Below are 16707 nucleotides of genomic sequence, written 5' to 3' on the forward strand. Positions count from 1 at the left end.
TTCATAAAAATATATCAATTGGCTAGATACATTAAAAACATTAGGGGGGCGGAGTGATAGCACAGTAGTAGGGCATTTTCCTTTTATGCAGCTACCAGGTGTGGCCCCAAAATAAAAAATAAAACAAAAAAACAAAAACAAAAACAAGGGCCTGGAGAGATAGCACAGCGGCGTTTGCCTTGCAAGCAGCTGATCCAGGACCAAAGGTGGTTGGTTCGAATCCCGGTGTCCCATATGGTCCCCCGTGCCTGCCAGGAGCTATTTCTGAGCAGACAGCCATGAGTAACCCCTGAGCACCACCGGGTGTGGCCCCCAAACCAAAAAAACAAAAACAAAAACAAATCATAAATCCCTTGGCAGGCTCAGGGGACCATATGGGATGCCGCGAATTGAACTACCATTGGTCCTGGGTCAGCTGTATGCAAGGCAAACACCCTACCACTGTGCTATCACGCCTGCCCATAGATATATAAAATTTTTAATGTGTTTAACACAAGACACTATTAAAAAGTAAAAAGGAGGGGCCGAAGTGTGACCCAAAAACAAAAACAAACAAAATAAAAAGTAAAATGGAGGTCAAAGAGTAGAAAAGACGGGGCCGGTGAGATGGCGCTAGAGGTAAGGTGTCTGCCTTGCAAGCGCTAGCCAAGGAAGAACCGCGGTTCGATCCCCCGGTGTCCCATATGGTTCCCCCAAACCGGGGCGATTTCTGAGTGCTTAGCCAGGAGTAACACCTGAGCATCAAACGGGTGTGGCCCGAAAAACCAAAAAAAAAAAACAAAAAAAAAAACAAAAACAAAAAAAAAAGTGTAGAAAAGACATGAAATATTCATGGGGCCAAAGAGATATTACAGCAGGTAATATACCACATTATATCATATCATATCATGCTATACACATAGCCAACCCATATTCAATCCCAAGCATCCCTTATGGCAGGGGTCTCAAACTCACAGCCCGCGGGCCATTTGCGGCCCTCCGTACATTTTGTGGCCCTACCCTAGAGGAATCTTTTTTGTTTTGTTTTGTTTTAGTTGTTTGGGTCACACAACCCAATGTTCAAGGCTTACTACTTACTGACTTTGCACTCAAGGATCACCCTGACTTTGCCTCCTGCAGCCCCCAGGTAAACTGAATTTGAGACCCCTGCCTTATGGTCTCCAAGCATTGCCAAGAGTAATTCCTAAGTCCTGAGCCAGGAGTGTCCCCAAAGATAAGAAAGGCATTTGAGGCCAGACTGACAATATAGTAGGCAGGACATTTGTCTTGCATATAGCCAATCCAGATTCCCTTCCATATGGTCCCCCAAGTCTGCCAGGAGTAACCTGAGCAGGAGTAAACCCTGAACACAACTAAGTATGGCCCCCAAACAGGACAAAAATGGTAATATTCATATTCAACAAAAGTATTATTTACCAAAAGTTGGTAAATAAGTTAAAATTGCAAAAAAAAAATTTCAAACAGGTACTTTACAAGAGGGGTGAGTGAAGCTGTCATCAGATATGTAAAAATATATTCAAATTTAGGGCTAGGGAAATTTGAGTTTTTGCAATTTGCAATGAGAGATTCCAGATTTTTTTTTTTTTTTAGTTTTTGGGTCACTCCTGGCTCTAAGCTCAGAAATTGCTCCTGGCTGGCTCAGGGGACCATATGGGATGCTGGGACTCAAACCACCGTCCTCCTGCATGTAAGGCAAATGCCCTACCTCCATGCGATCTCTCCAGCCCCGAGATTCCAGATTTTATCAGCAGCAGCATTGTATGTCTGACCCAAAGTAACATCTGAAGTAACGCCTGAACACAGCCAATGTGGCTGTCCACACAAAAAGTATTAAGATGCTTAATTTTATGTGTTTTTTATGAGTTTTTTTTAAAACTCACATTAAGAGCAGTATCACTAAAGTACCCACAGGAATGACTAAAATGAAAGAGATTATCAAATTGGATAAGAATATATATAAAATATCTAGAACTCTCACACACTGAAGGTACAAATGTAAACTGGTAACATTCAAAAGCCCTCTAGAAGGGTCCAAGAATTTGTCTCCAGTAGAAGACATTCCTTACTTGTGTACTTTAGGTGTGATCACCAATAGTACATACATTGCCTGCATCCCCTTGACTCTGGAAGGCCAAGTATGGCCCAATGGCCTCTGAGCACTGCCAAGTATGGTCCCCACAATAGCCAAAAAAAGGAAAAATAAAAATAATGTTCCCTAAGTATACAGCCAATAGAAAGGCATATTACATGTCCAAGATAGGATAAGTACAAGAGTGTTCAAATTTTAGAAGTCAGAATTACTGGTTACCATTATAGTGAGTTGGTTGGTGTCCTGCTCTGCTACCCAAACAAAGTTCTGGTTATATACAACTGTCTCACTTTAAGATAATCAAGTGATAGGCAGGAGAGATGGCATGGAGGTAAGGCGTTTGCCTTGTATGCAGAAGGACAATGGTTCGAATCCCGGCATCCCATATGGTCCCCCAAACCTGCCAGGAGTGATTTCTGAGCATAGAGCCGGAGTAACCCCTGAGCACCGCCAGGTGTGACCCAAAAATAAAAAAAATAAAAAAGATAATCAACAGAATCAAACATCTAAGATTTCTATAAGTATATTATACTACAATAGTCTACTTTAAAAAAAGCAGTTTTAATCTATGTTGATATAGTTAATAAATAACACACCTGCCCCACTATCTACACTTTCAAAGCAACTATAATGGAAAAAGCAAATGAGGTGGTATGATTGTGGTGCTGTGTTCAGGGAAAAAAATTAAAGATGTTTTCAGGTTTGAAGAGTATAAAGTCTGAAAGGCGGATGTATTGGGATCAAAAGCACAAAATGATTGAGCAAGATAAAAGAAATCCCTTAAAAGCTGAGAGTAGGTCTGTAGAGACAGTACAGAAAATTTCCCTGTATAAGCCATATACTCAGCACCACAGAGTTTCCTTAGCACTACCAGGGGTCACTTTTGAGCACAGAGCCAGGAATAACCCCTGAGCACTGCTGGGTATGGCTAAAGCTCTCCCTACCTCTGGCCCATCCCTCAAAATCCAAGAAGATAGAGAAGGAAATTAGGAAGAGTAAAGTACCATTCCTGAGGAAAGAACAAAAGAGAGAAAACTTCTCAAAAAGTCCAAATCATTCCCAAGGCAACTGAATCCAATACAAACAATCCAAATTCTTAGATAAAGTCCTGCTAGATAATGCACTCCTACACATAAGAAGCTAGACTTGAGTTGACTCTAAAAACCCATGTTCTCCCTTGAACACGTACCTCACTTGCATGTTTTTTCTTGCTTGCTTACTTCCACCCTGGAAGCCTGTATTCTCTCTTGAACAAATACTTCCCCTTTCTCTCCTCTCGCATCTTTCTAAGCAAGTTTTGTTCAAGAAAAACTATCTTGTTTTACTTAAACAAAACAAAATAAAACAAAACAAAAAAACCTAGATTGATTTATCTTTGTATCTAACTTAGCCTACCATGGAACCAACATAGAGAAATTGTTCCTGAAGGGAACATCGAGTTTATACAGGTGTTCATACAGGCAAATTATTCTCCAAAAAGTGAAGCACTGACATTAAAAGACAACACTGGCTGTAGCCAGGAATCTTCTCTATTAACTTCCAGGGAACATCCCTGAAAAGAGACCTAACATTATGATCACTGTCCCCAGAGAACTTTACCATACACTGGCGTCTTCCCTGGTAGAATGACGATAATGAGCTGCAACCCTGAGTAAGTATTCTTCAGATGCCGGAACATAGGCTCCACGCTGTCTGCTCCTTGTGCATATTTGCAGAAGCAAGGTTGGCCCTGGATAGGCATTCCTGCATCCTTGGAAATCTTCCGAAGCTGATCTGTGAAGTTCCTGCAGCATAAGTATAGTCATGACAAAAAGCAATAAAGTCTACTTTAATACTTTTGATCAAATAACTCTATGTTAAGTGTACATAGAACTGTAACAGACACTAACATACTAATATGAATGATAAATTATCGAGCAAGTGAAAAAAATACATTTATCATTGAATAAGCTAAGATGGCTTGCTAAGATGTTAGAGAGATAGTATAGTAGGTAGGTCATTTATCTTACACATGGCCGAGTCAGGCTTGATCCCTTACACCCATAAAGTCCTATAAACCAGCTAAGAGTAACTTCAAAACATCATTGGATATATACCCCTCCCCCACAAAATTAAAGAAAGAAAAGGAAAGAAAAGGAAAAAAAGAAAAGAAAAAATACCTTAAGTTTGCTAAGTGTTTAATAAAGGTTCAGAGAGTTGACAGAACCTAGAAGGGACCTATGGTAATTCTCATGGCCCCTACCTCATCCCATTCAAAAAGCTCATTCCTGTGCTATTATAGATGCCCAAGCTAAAGGTGTCTTTGCTCAAATTAAATAAAATTCTAGGGCCCGAAGAGATAGCACAGCGGCGTTTGCCTTGCAAGCAGCCAATCCAGGACCAAAGGTGGTTGGTTCGAATCCCGGTGTCCCATATGGTCCCCTGTGCCTGCCAGGAGCTATTTCTGAGCAGACAGCCAGGAGTAGCCCCTGAGCACCACCGGGTGTGGCCCAAAACCAAAAAATAAATAAATAAATAAATAAAGTTCTAATAATGATATAAGCATAGGCTAATAACTGAAAATCAGCTCCCTTCTCTCGCTGGTTTTCTGAAGCCAGAGAATGAATAAATGGGTTTTCTGCCTTTGATTTAAAAAAAAGAGAGAGACCAGCTCTTGCCAGGTATAGGGTTTTTCTCCCCTGGACTTCAGTCTTTCCCTGGGCACCGGTCTAGGTGGACTCTATAGGGGTCAACAGGCTTTCCCCCTATCTCTCCATACAACCAATGGGAATGCGCTCTGGGAGGAGGGCAGGCTGTTCTAGCACTGGTTTATGTTGGGACAATCAGTGGAAATTTTTTCTCTTTGTTTTCATATTGATAGTATTGTGTGCATATATTCTATATATCCATAATATCCATCTTGTATTGGGACCTTGATACTGCCTTACAAAGCTCATTTCTAATATTTTACTGCCTCAGTCCCAACCCTTACTTCCCCTCATCCTCCCATGTAGGTGCAGCTAATGACATGAAGCTCACCACATAGAGTGATAAGTGCAGTTAGAGAAATAACTACACTGAAAACTATCATAACAATGTGAATGAATGAGGGAAAAAGAAAGCCTGTCTCGAGTACAGGTTTGGGGGTGGGTGGGGGGTAGGTAGATCTGGGAAATTGGTGGTAGGAATCCTGCACTGGTGAAGGGGGGTGTTCTTTACATGACTGTAATCATACAACTACAATTATATTTGTAATCACGGTGTTTAAATAAAGATAATTTAAAAATAAATAAATAAAAAAAGAGAGACAAAGTTGGATGAGAGGCTACACATGCAGTAAAAATTTGAATAAAACAAGCTGCATGAATATGAGTAGCAGGAATTTTGATCTGTGAAACAGTTTAGATTAAAAGCAATAATATCCTAGAAAAAAATGAAAGCAATTACTTGAAGGATATTACTATATAGCATTTAGATATCAATACGATAAATTAAAACAACTATGTAATGAGAAAAAAATGTCCCCACATATATACAAAAAGGAAGATAAATAAGGCATGACTCCATTATGTACATTTTTTTTTTTTTTGGTTTTTGGGCCACACCCGGTAACGCTCAGGGGTTACTCCTGGCTATGTGCCCAGAAGTTGCTCCTGGCTTGGGGGACCATATGGGACACCGGGGGATCGAACCACGGTCCGTCCAAGGCTAGCGCAGGCAAGGCAGAAACCTTACCTTTAGCACTACCGCCCGGCCCCCATTATGTACATTTTTTTTTTTTTTGTGGTTTTTGGGTCATACCCGGCAGTGCTCAGGGGTTACTCCTGGCTCCATGCTCAGAAATTGCTCCCAGCAGGCAGGGGGGACCATATGGGACGCTGGGATTCGAACCGATGACCTCTTGCATGAAAGGCAAACGCCTTACCTCCATGCTATCTCTCCAGCCCCCATTATGTACATTTTTAATCACACATAAACATACAGATTAGAAAACACAGGTTGGATAGGAAGGCTATAATAATTCCCAACAGTAGATAAATAGAAAAAAGGGCATAAGACTGGAAAGAAAATATAAAAAGATGGGCCAGAGAGATAGCACAGCGGCGTTTGCCTTGCAAGCAGCCAATCCAGGACCAAAGGTGGTTGGTTCGAATCCCAGTGTCCCATATGGTCCCCCGTGCCTGCCAGGAGCTATTTCTGAGCAGACAGCCAGGAGTAGCCCCTGAGCACCACCGTGTGTGGCCCAAAAACCAAAACCAAAACCAAAACCAATAAATAAATAAATAAATAAAAAGAACATCAGATTTATCTGCAATATAAATAATATAATACAAATATATAATATAAATATATATAATATAATATAATATAAATTATAAATTAAAAAAAAATTGGGCCAGAGAGTAGCATAGTGGTAGGGCATTTGCCTTACATGTGGCCAACCCAGGACAAATGATGGTTTGATTCCCACTTTCCCATATGATAACCCAAGCCTGCCAGGAGCGATTTCTGATCACAGAGCCAGGAATAATCCCTGAGCAGCACAGGGTGTGACCCAAAAACAAAACAAAACAAAAAATAATTAAGTAATTAAGTAATTAATATGACAATACAATACAACCTAACCAATATTTCATTACTTCATACCAGGGGTTGAAGGATTACAAACAATATTTTCTCATTCATCTACTTTGCAAGAAAGCAATTGCTAAAAACAGCCAATGTGTTACTAAATTACATTAATACTGCGATTTTTTTGTTTCTTTGTTTTTGTTTTGGGGTTACACGTGGTGACGCTCAGGGGTTACACCTGGCTCTGAGAACAGGAATCACTCCTGTGTAGGGGACAACCCTGGGTCAACCATAATACAAGGCAAGTGCCATTCCCACACTATCATTCTGGCCCCATCCACAGTATCTTTTATGTACCCTCTCTGTCTCAGTGGAAAGTTACCTTTCAGTTTTTTCCAGCATTCTGGATCCCAATTCCTCAGATACATCTACTTTTTAATTCCTCTGAGTTCCTTCTTGGTTTTTGGGCCACACCCATCAGTGCTCAGAGGTTACTCCTGGGAGGCTCGGGGGACCATACAGGATGCTAGGAATCAAACCCAGGTCTGTCCTGGATTGTCCGAGTGCAAGGAAAACCCCCTACTGCTGTGCTATCTCTCCGGCTCTCTTTATTCATCATGCACTTATTTTCCCTGAACAATCCTATTCATTGCCAAGAATGACAAACTCAGGCCCGGAGAGATAGCACAGCGGTGTTTGCCTTGCAAGCAGCCAATCCAGTACCAAAGGTGGTTGGTTCGAATCCCCGTGTCCCATATGGTCCCCTGTGCCTGCCAGGAGCTATTTCTGAGCAGACAGCCAGGAGTAACCCCTGAGCACCGTCGGGTGTGGCCCAAAAACCAAAAACCAAATAAAAAAAAAGAATGACAAACTCAAATGTGTTCCCTAGGCCCTGCACACAAATCAGAAGACATATCCCTTGCAATCTAGAAATCACTGGGAAAAGGAAATGTCTGATGAAGTCATTTCTTCCAACTGAGATTCTAGGTTTATCAGTTTTTTCCCCAAATATCCAAAACAATTGCTTGCTTTTCAAAAGAACTGGAAAGTACTGGGCAAGAAAAGGTCATGGAGTAAAAGAGACAGGCAACCAAAAACAATAAGGTGGCATAGAGTTAAAAAAAAAAAAAAACTCTGGGGTGGGGGAGGGGAGAGAGAGAGAGAGAGAGAGAGAGAGAGAGAGAGAGAGAGAGAGAGAGAGAGAGAGAGAGAGAAATATGTCTACCATAAAGGGAGGCTTGGAATGTGTGAGGAAAATGAATGGGAACACTAGGGACACTGGTGGTGGGAATTAAAATACTGGTGAAGGGGCGGGAAGGTGGCGCTAGAGGTAAGGTGTCTGCCTTGCAAGCGCTAGCATAGGACGGACCATGGATCGGACCGTGGTTCGATCCCCCGGTGTCCCATATGGTCCCCCCAAGCCAGAGGCAATTTCTGAGCACATAGCCAGGAGTCACCCCTGAGCGTCACCGGGTGTGGCCCAAAAACCAAAAAAAAAAAAAAAAAATACTGGTGAAGAGATGGGTGTTAAAATATTGTATGATTGGGGCTGGAGAGATAGCATGGAGGTAAGGCATACAGAAGGATGATGTTTCTAATCCCGGCATTCCATATGGTCCCCTGAGCCTGCCAGGAGCGATTTCTGAGCTTAGAGCCAGGAATAACCCCTGAGCACTGCCGGGTGTGACCCAAAAACAAAAAACAAACAAAAAAAAAATTGTATGATTGAAACTCAACTATCAACACCTTTTTAAATAAGTATCTCACCATAATTTAATTAAAAAATAAAAGTTAGCTCTTCAGTCGCAGGCCAAGGCAAATAGTAGTGTGGACTAAATGGAGCTAAAATCCTGAGAACCCAGGAAAAGGGATAGAAGGAATTCATTTAAGATGTCATAGAGAGGGGCCGGGCAGTGGCGCTTAAGGTAAGGTGCCTGCCTTGCCTGCGCTAGCCTTGGACGGACCGCGGTTCGATCCCCCGGTGTCCCATATGGTCCCCCAAGCCAGGAGCGACTTCTGAGCACATAGCCAGGAGTAACCCCTGAGCGTTACCGGGTGTGGCCCAAAAACCAAAAAAAAAAAAAAAAAAAAAAAAAAGATGTCATAGAGAAAAGGGCAAATACCAGATGATATCACACATATGAAAAGAAAGGAGTAGGGCCACTTATTCAGTCAAGACCATTATTCCCTTATTTACCTGTCTCCACCCCACTAAGGAAGGTCTTTCAAGTGGTGCTTTAAAAGGGTGTGGGATCAGGCCTCCAACCTATTCTCAACCAACCAGGCCAGTGGTTCTCCAGGAGTTTTATGATGTGGGACTGCTCAGGCCCTGCAAAGTTGGGGACTACCCAGGCCACAACAGCAGTGTTCAGAAATCTCCAGGGCTGCATCCAACTATGTGTTGGGGACAACATGGCTCCAGAAATCAAATAGAGGGGGTCCGGAGAGATAGCACAGCGGTGTTTGCCTTGCAAGCAGCCGATCCAGAACCTAAGGTGGTTGGTTCGAATCCCGGTGTCCCATATGGTCCCCCGTGCCTGCCAGGAGCTATTTCTGAGCAGACAGCCAGGAGTAACCCCTGAGCACCGCTGCGTGTGGCCCAAAAACCAAAAAAAAGAAAAGAAAAGAAAAGAAAGAAATCAAATAGAGGTATAAGCCATAAGCATAAACCTATCTGATATCTCTCTAACTCCTATGTTCCTTTAAATTGTTTAACTGGATCACTTTCTTTATTTTTTTGGTTTTTGGGCCATACCCAGTGATGCTCAGGGGTTACTCCTGGCTATGTGCTCAGATATCACTCCTGGCTAGGGGGGACCATATGGGATGCCGGGGAATCGAACCATGGTATGTCCTAGGCTAGCGTGGGCAAGGCAGACATCTTACCACTTGTGTCACTGCTCCGGCCCCCATCACTTGATGTGATACCTACACCCCATCCCTCAGTCACAGATATGTTAGAAGTCTTACAACTCATATTCACTATGACTCCATCACTTGAATCTGACAGTAAAATTCTATAGATAGGGGTCAGAGCAATAGTAGAGTGGATAGGGCATTTGCCTTGTATTCAGTCAACCTAGTTTTAATGCCTAGCACCCTAAGCCTACTGGGGTGATCCCTGAGTGGAGTCAGGAGTAATTCCTGAGTACCACTGGGTATGGCCCAAATACAACAACAAAAATCTATGAACAGGAGAGAATGATTCAGAGAACCAGCTGAACAAATTGACTCTTTTTTGTTCCTAAACAGGTAAATTAGAGCTTTGAAGTTTAAAACCTGTCTTGACCTTCTCCTAATAGATACTTTCTTGATATGAAAATCATATAAAAATGAGGCCGGAAAGATAGCATGGAGGTGAGGGGTTTGCCTTTCATGCAGAAAGACATTGGTTCGAATCCCGGCATCCCATATGGGCCCCTGTGCCTGGCAGGGGCGATTTCTGAGCATAGAGCCAGGAGTAACCCCTGAGCGCTGGGGGGTGTGACCCAAAAACCAAAAAAAAAAAAAAAAAAATCATAAAAACATATAAAAGTAATCTTTATTTTTAGGAGGGCCACGTGGTGGCACTTCGGAGTTACTTTTGGCTCTGCACTTTAGAAATTACTCTTGACGGGCTTGGGGGACTATATGGGATACTGGGGCTCAAATCTGAGTTATCCATGTGCAAGACAAAAGCCCTACCCACTGTACTATCACTCTGGCCCCCATAGACAGTTATCTTAATCTCTTTCAACTTCAGTCTTCTAAAAATGGAACTAGCACCAATTTACTGTGAAAATGAAAGGAACATAAAATTAGACAAAACAGTTCATAAACATTAGTCAGCACCAGAGCTTACAATGTCATTAGTAATATAAAAGAAAAATTCAGATCTCTCTTAGAAGACCCATGCTCTGCAACTAGCATCTCTAATAAATATGAGACTATATTTGTTTTGTTTTTTGGACCACATCCAGAGATGATCAGGAATTACTCCTGGTGCTATCCTCAGAAATTACTCCTGGCAGTATTTGGGGGACCATATGGGATGCTAGAGATTGAACATGGTAAGTCACTATACTTATTAAGATTCCTGACCATGGACAGAAAAGAAATAGACAGCAGTCATCAACGCTAGAGTACAAAGAAAAATAAAGATAAAGCATCAAAAAGAAAAGACAACAGCTCAACCCTAAACCTGTCAGAACAAGATTAATAGCTCTAGGGTTCTTCCCACCTTCCCACCCATGTACACAACCCTCCTTACTTGAGCACCTCTTCTCGACACTGCTTTTGGGGTGCGAAGCAGGCGATGGCCCAGACTTTGATCTCAATCCCATTGTAGAACTGTTTCCCCCGCATGTCCCAGACTCCCTGATTGGGTGTAGCAATGGCCCGGTTCTGGGGATAGGCAGAGGGGGGCGCCCAGGTGAGCCTCAATAGAGCCAAGTGAACAGGGGAACAAAAGCCCCTGGTGATACAACCCAACCTCCCACCATAGGCCCCAGATATGTTGTCTGGCCCTGACCCTGCTCACCCGGCCGCCGTACTGCAAGATCGGCGCCGGCAGCACTCTCCCTGTCACCTCCGTCATATCATCCTTCACTTTGATCCCAAATTCCTGGATGTAAGGATCTAGGTTGTAGCTGGCATTCTTCATCTGAAAAACAGAAGAAGGGGATCTCAGAAAAGAAGCAACCTGATAATACTATTTATTCATCCAAGGAGAAAGCCCCAGAGAACAGTTGGTTTGGTTAAAAAATAGCACTAATTGGAGTTGGGTTGGGGAAAGGGGGAGATAAGGTAAATAGGCATAGGTAACACAGGGAAGGGATTCAGGAGTAAAAAAAAAAAGACAGGAAGTCAAGTAAACTATAGGGTTACAAGAGCAGTACTATGGAGTCTCAGAAAACAAATACAGACTTATGTTCTCCAGAGTATACTGCGAGGGTCAAAAAGTAACTATGCTGCCACAGGCCACAATAACCAAGCATCCAATCATATGTTTTTCTGCATCCCCACTGACCAGGCGGCTGATTTCCTCTTGTCTGTCTGGAGCCGACCTAGCTGTAGCCTTTATCATGGTAGAAGTCTGGTTATCAGTCAGCTTCTTAATGCACCGCTGACCAGCCACAATGTTACAGACCTGAGGAAACAAGAACAAGTATCTCTAGTCTGAGAACTCTACAGACTGTAACCAGGCCCCCACAATAAAGTCAGAGTCCTTGGCTGTCAGCCCTGAAAAAGAAAATGAAAAATTCTTTGTGTATCATCAAGTAAATTAGAAAATATGCATGTGGGGCCAGCGAGGTGTCGCTAGAGGTAAGGTGTCTGCCTTGCAAGTGCTAGCCAAGGAAAAAAGGACCACGGTTCAATCCCCCGGTGTCCCATATGGTCCCCCCAAGCCAGGGGCAATGTCTGGGCGCATAGCCAGGAGTAACCCCTGAGCATCAAACGGGTGTGGCCCGAACAACCAAAAAAAAAATGCATGTAAAATACAAAAGGTAAAATAGTATAGCCATTTTATGATTAAGAAATAATGGAACCAGGGGCCAGAGAGATAGTATGGAGGTAAAACATTTGCCTTGCATGCAGAAGGTCGGTGGTTCCAATCCCGGCATCCCATATGGTCCCCTGAGCCTGCCAGGAGTGACTTCTGAGCAGAGCCAGGAGTAACCCGAGCGCAGCTGGGTGTGACCCCCCCCCAAAAAAAAAAAAGAAATTATGGAACCAGGGCTGAAGGGACAGTACAGCAGGTAAAGGTGCTTGTGGTAAACCCAGGTCCGATCCCCAGCATCCCATTTAGTCCCCTGAGTGGTTCCTAAGTGCAAAGTAAAGAGTAAACTCTGAGTACCACTAGATATTGCCCCAAAACAAAAACTAATAAGAGGAAGAGAGAGAGAAAGAGAAAGAGACAGGGAAAGAGAGAGAGAGAAAGATTCTGGGACTCAGAGCCAGATGTGAGCTTAGGTCTCATATGTTAAATGGAGGAAACCTGCAAAGACACTCATAGGGTAGTTTAAAGTTTAAATAAAGCATTCAAAGGGCCAGAAAGTACAGCACTTGCCTTGCATGTGGCCAACCCAGGTTCATTTCTTAGCAGCCCATGTAGTCCCGAGTCCTCCTGAGCAAAGAATCAGGAGCTAATCCTGAACACAGTTGGATATGGCCCCGCAAAGAAACAAAACAAAAATTTAAATTTTGGGGCCGAAGCGATGGCACAAGCGGTAAGGCAGAGTCTGCCTCGTCCCACTAGCCTAAGATGGACTGTGGTTTGATCACCCAGCATCCCATTTGGTCCCCCAAGCCAGGAGCGATTTCTGAGTGCATAGCCAGGAGTAACCTTTGAGCATCACCAGGTGTGGCCCAAAAACCAAAAAAAAAAAAAAATTTATATTTTAAAAAGTTATAAGCATTTTAAAGAACTGCATATAGCTTGAGAACACAATGAACACTGTAAGGTAGTAGACAACTCTCCAATGGTGGCTGCTTCATACTGCAATCCACCAGAACTAGGCACAGATTTTCAACTCTTGAGCCTCAATCTAAAGATGACCACAAAAATAAGTAAATAGATAGATAGATAGATAGATAGATAGATAGATAGATAGATAGATAGATAGATAGATAGATAGATAGATAATGGCCACAGACCTGAATTACAGAAGGCAGACAACTGGTGTGATTAAGCATCCTGCCTCAAACACAATGGAGAACAGAAAAGACTTTTATTGATACATAGACATCTATGTATCTAACCTTCTGACAGAGGGTTAGTACATTTGAACTATTTTGTTGTTGTTGTTTTGGGGCCATACCTGGTGATGCTCTCTGGGGTTACTCCTGGCTATGCACTCAGAAATGACTCCTGGCTTGGGGGACCATATGGGATGCTGGAGATCGAACCTGGGTCAGCTGCATGCAAGGCAAATGCCCTATCACTGTGCTATTGATCCTGCCCCTGGACATTTTAAATCTGAAGCCCAGCCACGTAATTTTTAGACGGTGTTAACTTGAGCAGGTCTATTAACTGCTGAGACTGTTTAATTTCACATTTCTTTTTGTTTTATTTTTATATTCAGCAGTGCTCGCTCCTGGCTCTGCACTCAGAGATCACTACAAGTATTAGAGAATTATATGAAATTCCAGGGATTGAGCCTGGGTCAGCCGTGTGCAAGGCAAGCGTTTTACCCACTGTACTATCTCTCCAGCTCCAGACTGCTTTAATTTCAGTCACAGGATAAAATTTAGCTATATCATGAGGTTGTGAGGATTTCGACTAAATGAAAAGTATAAATAGTTCGCATAGTGCCAACACTCTAAGTACTAGTTCTGTTCCCCAATTTCTAGAGTATATGCTGAACAATGGCTGGAGGAAAAAAAAAAAAAACTCTGGGGGCTGGAACATAGTATAGTAGGTAAGGTGCTTGCTTTGCATGGAAAAGACCCAGATTTGATCCTTGGAATCCCATCTGGTTCTCTGAATCCCACCAAGAGTGATTCATGTGTGCAGATCCAGAACTTACCTCTGAGCATCACCAGATGTGGTTGCCCCCTCCTGAAAAGAGCCCACTATCTAATAAATACACACATCAGTCAATTCACTTAATCAGAATTCAGAATTATTGGTATTTGATATATCACTGCTGCTCCCAAGGTAATTTACAAGTTGCACCACTCTCTACAAGATTCAGTCATAGCATCAATATTAGCAGAAAAACTATGTAGTTGTAGAGAAAGTACAGGATGTGAAGCAATCAAAATGTTATAAAAGGATATAGCTACTACTGAAGACATGAAGTACGTATATTTTTCAAAGTATATAATTTCCACATGACCCAGTAATTCCATTTCTAGTTTATCTATTCAAAATACTAAAATAAACTATTAGTATACCCAATTTATCGAGTATCGAGATGTTAGGAAGCAGAAGTCAAAACAATAGTACAGTAGGTAGGATGCCTGCTTTGCATAAGGCTTACTCAAGTTCAATCACTAGCACCACAATTGGCACCTTGAGTCCCACAAGGAGTGATCTCTAAACAAAAAACCAGGAATAAACCTTGAGTATCACCTGCTATGAACCAAAAACAAAACAAATGAAGCAATCTACTGTCCACCAGTAAATTGATAGGCAAAGAAAATATAGCATATACAAAGAACTATTACTTGGTCTTAAACTGGAAAATAATTTAAAACAAAAAAAGACGGGGGAAATTTGTACATGGTACAATATACATAAATCTTGAAGACATGCCAATTGAAATATGCCAGTCAGGGGCCGGAGAGATGGCATGGAGGTAAGGTGTTTGCCTTTCATGCAGGAGGTCATCGGTTCAAATCCCAGTGCCCCATATGGTCCCACGTACCCGCCAGGGGGCAATTTCTGAGCCTGGAGCCAGGAATAACCCCTGAGCACTGCCAGGTATGACCCAAAAACCACAAAAAAAAAAAAAAGAAAGAAAAAGAAAAAAAGAAATATGCCAGTCAAAAATAGATCATATAGGGGCTGGAGAGATAGTGCAATCGTAGGGTATTTGCCTTGCACGCAGCCAACCCAGGACGGACTCAGTTTGATTCCTGGCATCCCATATGGTCCCTGAGCCTGCCAGGAGGGATTTCTAAGCACACAGCCAGGAGTAACCCCTAAGCGCCCCCAAGTGTGACCAAAAACCAAAAAAACAAACAAAAAAAGATCATTTAGAGGCCAGAGTGGTAGCACAGCGGTAGGGTGTTTGCCTTGCACAGGAAAGACTCAGATTCAATCCCCAGCATCCCATATGGTCCTAAGCCAGGAGAAATTTCTAAGCACAGAGCCAGGAGTAATCCCTGAGCACTGCTGGGTGTGGCCCCAAAAACAAAAACAAACAAACAAAGCAAAAACAGATCATATATTGGGGACTGGAGTGGTAGCACAGAGGTAGTGTGTTTGCCTTGCAAGCAGCTCACCCAGGATGCCCAACATCCCATATGGTCCCTTGAGTCAGGAGCGATTTCTGAGTGCCACAGGGTGTGCCCCCACAAAAACAAACAAACAAAAAGTAGATCATATATAAAAGATCATATGTATTCTATTTATATGATCCAGAATATAAGAAGTAGGTTAGTGATTTCTAAAAGTGATGGTGGGGCCGGAGAAGTGGCGCTAGAGGTAAGGTGTCTGCCTTGCAAACACTAGCGTAGGGACGGACCGAGGTTCGATCCCCCGGCATCCCATATGGTCCCCCCAAGCCAGGAGCAATTTCTGAGCGCATAGCCAAGAGTAACCCCTGAGCATCAAACGGGTGTGGCCCAAAAACAAAACAAAACAAAAAAAAAAAAACAACAATGAAAGTGATGGTGAGGAGAAAAAGAAAAGTTACTAATAGGTTGAATTTTTTAAAAACTTATTTTTTAAAAATTTTGTTTTATGTGCTCACTTTGGCAGCACATATACTAAAATTGGAACAATACAGAGAAGATTAGCATGGCCCCTGCACAAAAATGACAAGCAAATTCGTGAAGCATTCCATATTTAAAAAAATTTTTTGGGGACCGGAGAGATAGCACAGTGACGTTTGCCTTGCAAGCAGCCGATCCAGGACCAAAGGTAGTTGGTTCAAATCCCGGTGTCCCATATGGCCCCCCATGCCTGCCAGGAGCCAGGAGCTATTTCTGAGCAGACAACCAGGAGTAACCCCTGAGCACTGCCGGGTGTGGCCCAAAAACAAAAACAAAAAAAATTTTTTTTGTTTTATTATAGAATTTCTGTGAGATGCACAGCTACAGAGTTGTTCATAATTGAATTTATATCATACAATGTGGGGGAGGGGGGAATAGAACAGCAGTAAGGCATTTGCCTTGCAGTGACCTGGGTTTGATTCCTGGCATCCCACATGGGCCCCTGAGCCTGCCAGGAGTGATTTCTGAGTGGAAAGCCAGGAGTAACCCTTGAGCACCTCCAGGTATGGTCCAAAAACAAAAACAGAAATAAAATAAATCGTGCAATGGTTGAACTTTCTTTTGAGATTAATGAAGGAGGCCTGGTATGATCTCAGCTTCAGAAGGTTCCAACCCACCCAAGAGTAGAGAGCCAAGAGTAGACC

General features: G+C 42.7%; 1 protein-coding gene and 1 non-coding gene across 4 annotated transcripts in view; one reads left to right on the forward strand and one right to left on the reverse strand.

Moving 5' to 3' along the window:
- Window positions 1–16707, reverse strand: part of LOC126011027 (protein argonaute-1) — a 53500-nt gene that overhangs the window by 14457 nt on the left and 22336 nt on the right. For 2 of the 3 annotated variants that reach the window (XM_049774679.1, XM_049774681.1), the window contains exons 9-12: window positions 11649–11768; window positions 11160–11282; window positions 10890–11023; window positions 3689–3873 (exon numbers count right to left, since the gene is read on the reverse strand). In XM_049774679.1, the coding sequence (XP_049630636.1) occupies window positions 3689–3873; window positions 10890–11023; window positions 11160–11282; window positions 11649–11768 (562 nt within the window). Of the gene's footprint in view, window positions 1–3688; window positions 3874–10889; window positions 11024–11150; window positions 11283–11648; window positions 11769–16707 lie in introns of all 3 variants that reach the window. The other variant, XM_049774680.1, reaches the window with a different exon arrangement.
- On the forward strand, window positions 16034–16140 carry LOC126013037 (U6 spliceosomal RNA). Its single transcript, XR_007497373.1, has one exon. It is a non-coding gene; the product is annotated as a U6 spliceosomal RNA (small nuclear RNA).

Source organism: Suncus etruscus, chromosome 6 (assembly GCF_024139225.1).
Source record: "Suncus etruscus isolate mSunEtr1 chromosome 6, mSunEtr1.pri.cur, whole genome shotgun sequence".
Taxonomy (NCBI): Eukaryota; Metazoa; Chordata; class Mammalia; order Eulipotyphla; family Soricidae; genus Suncus; species Suncus etruscus.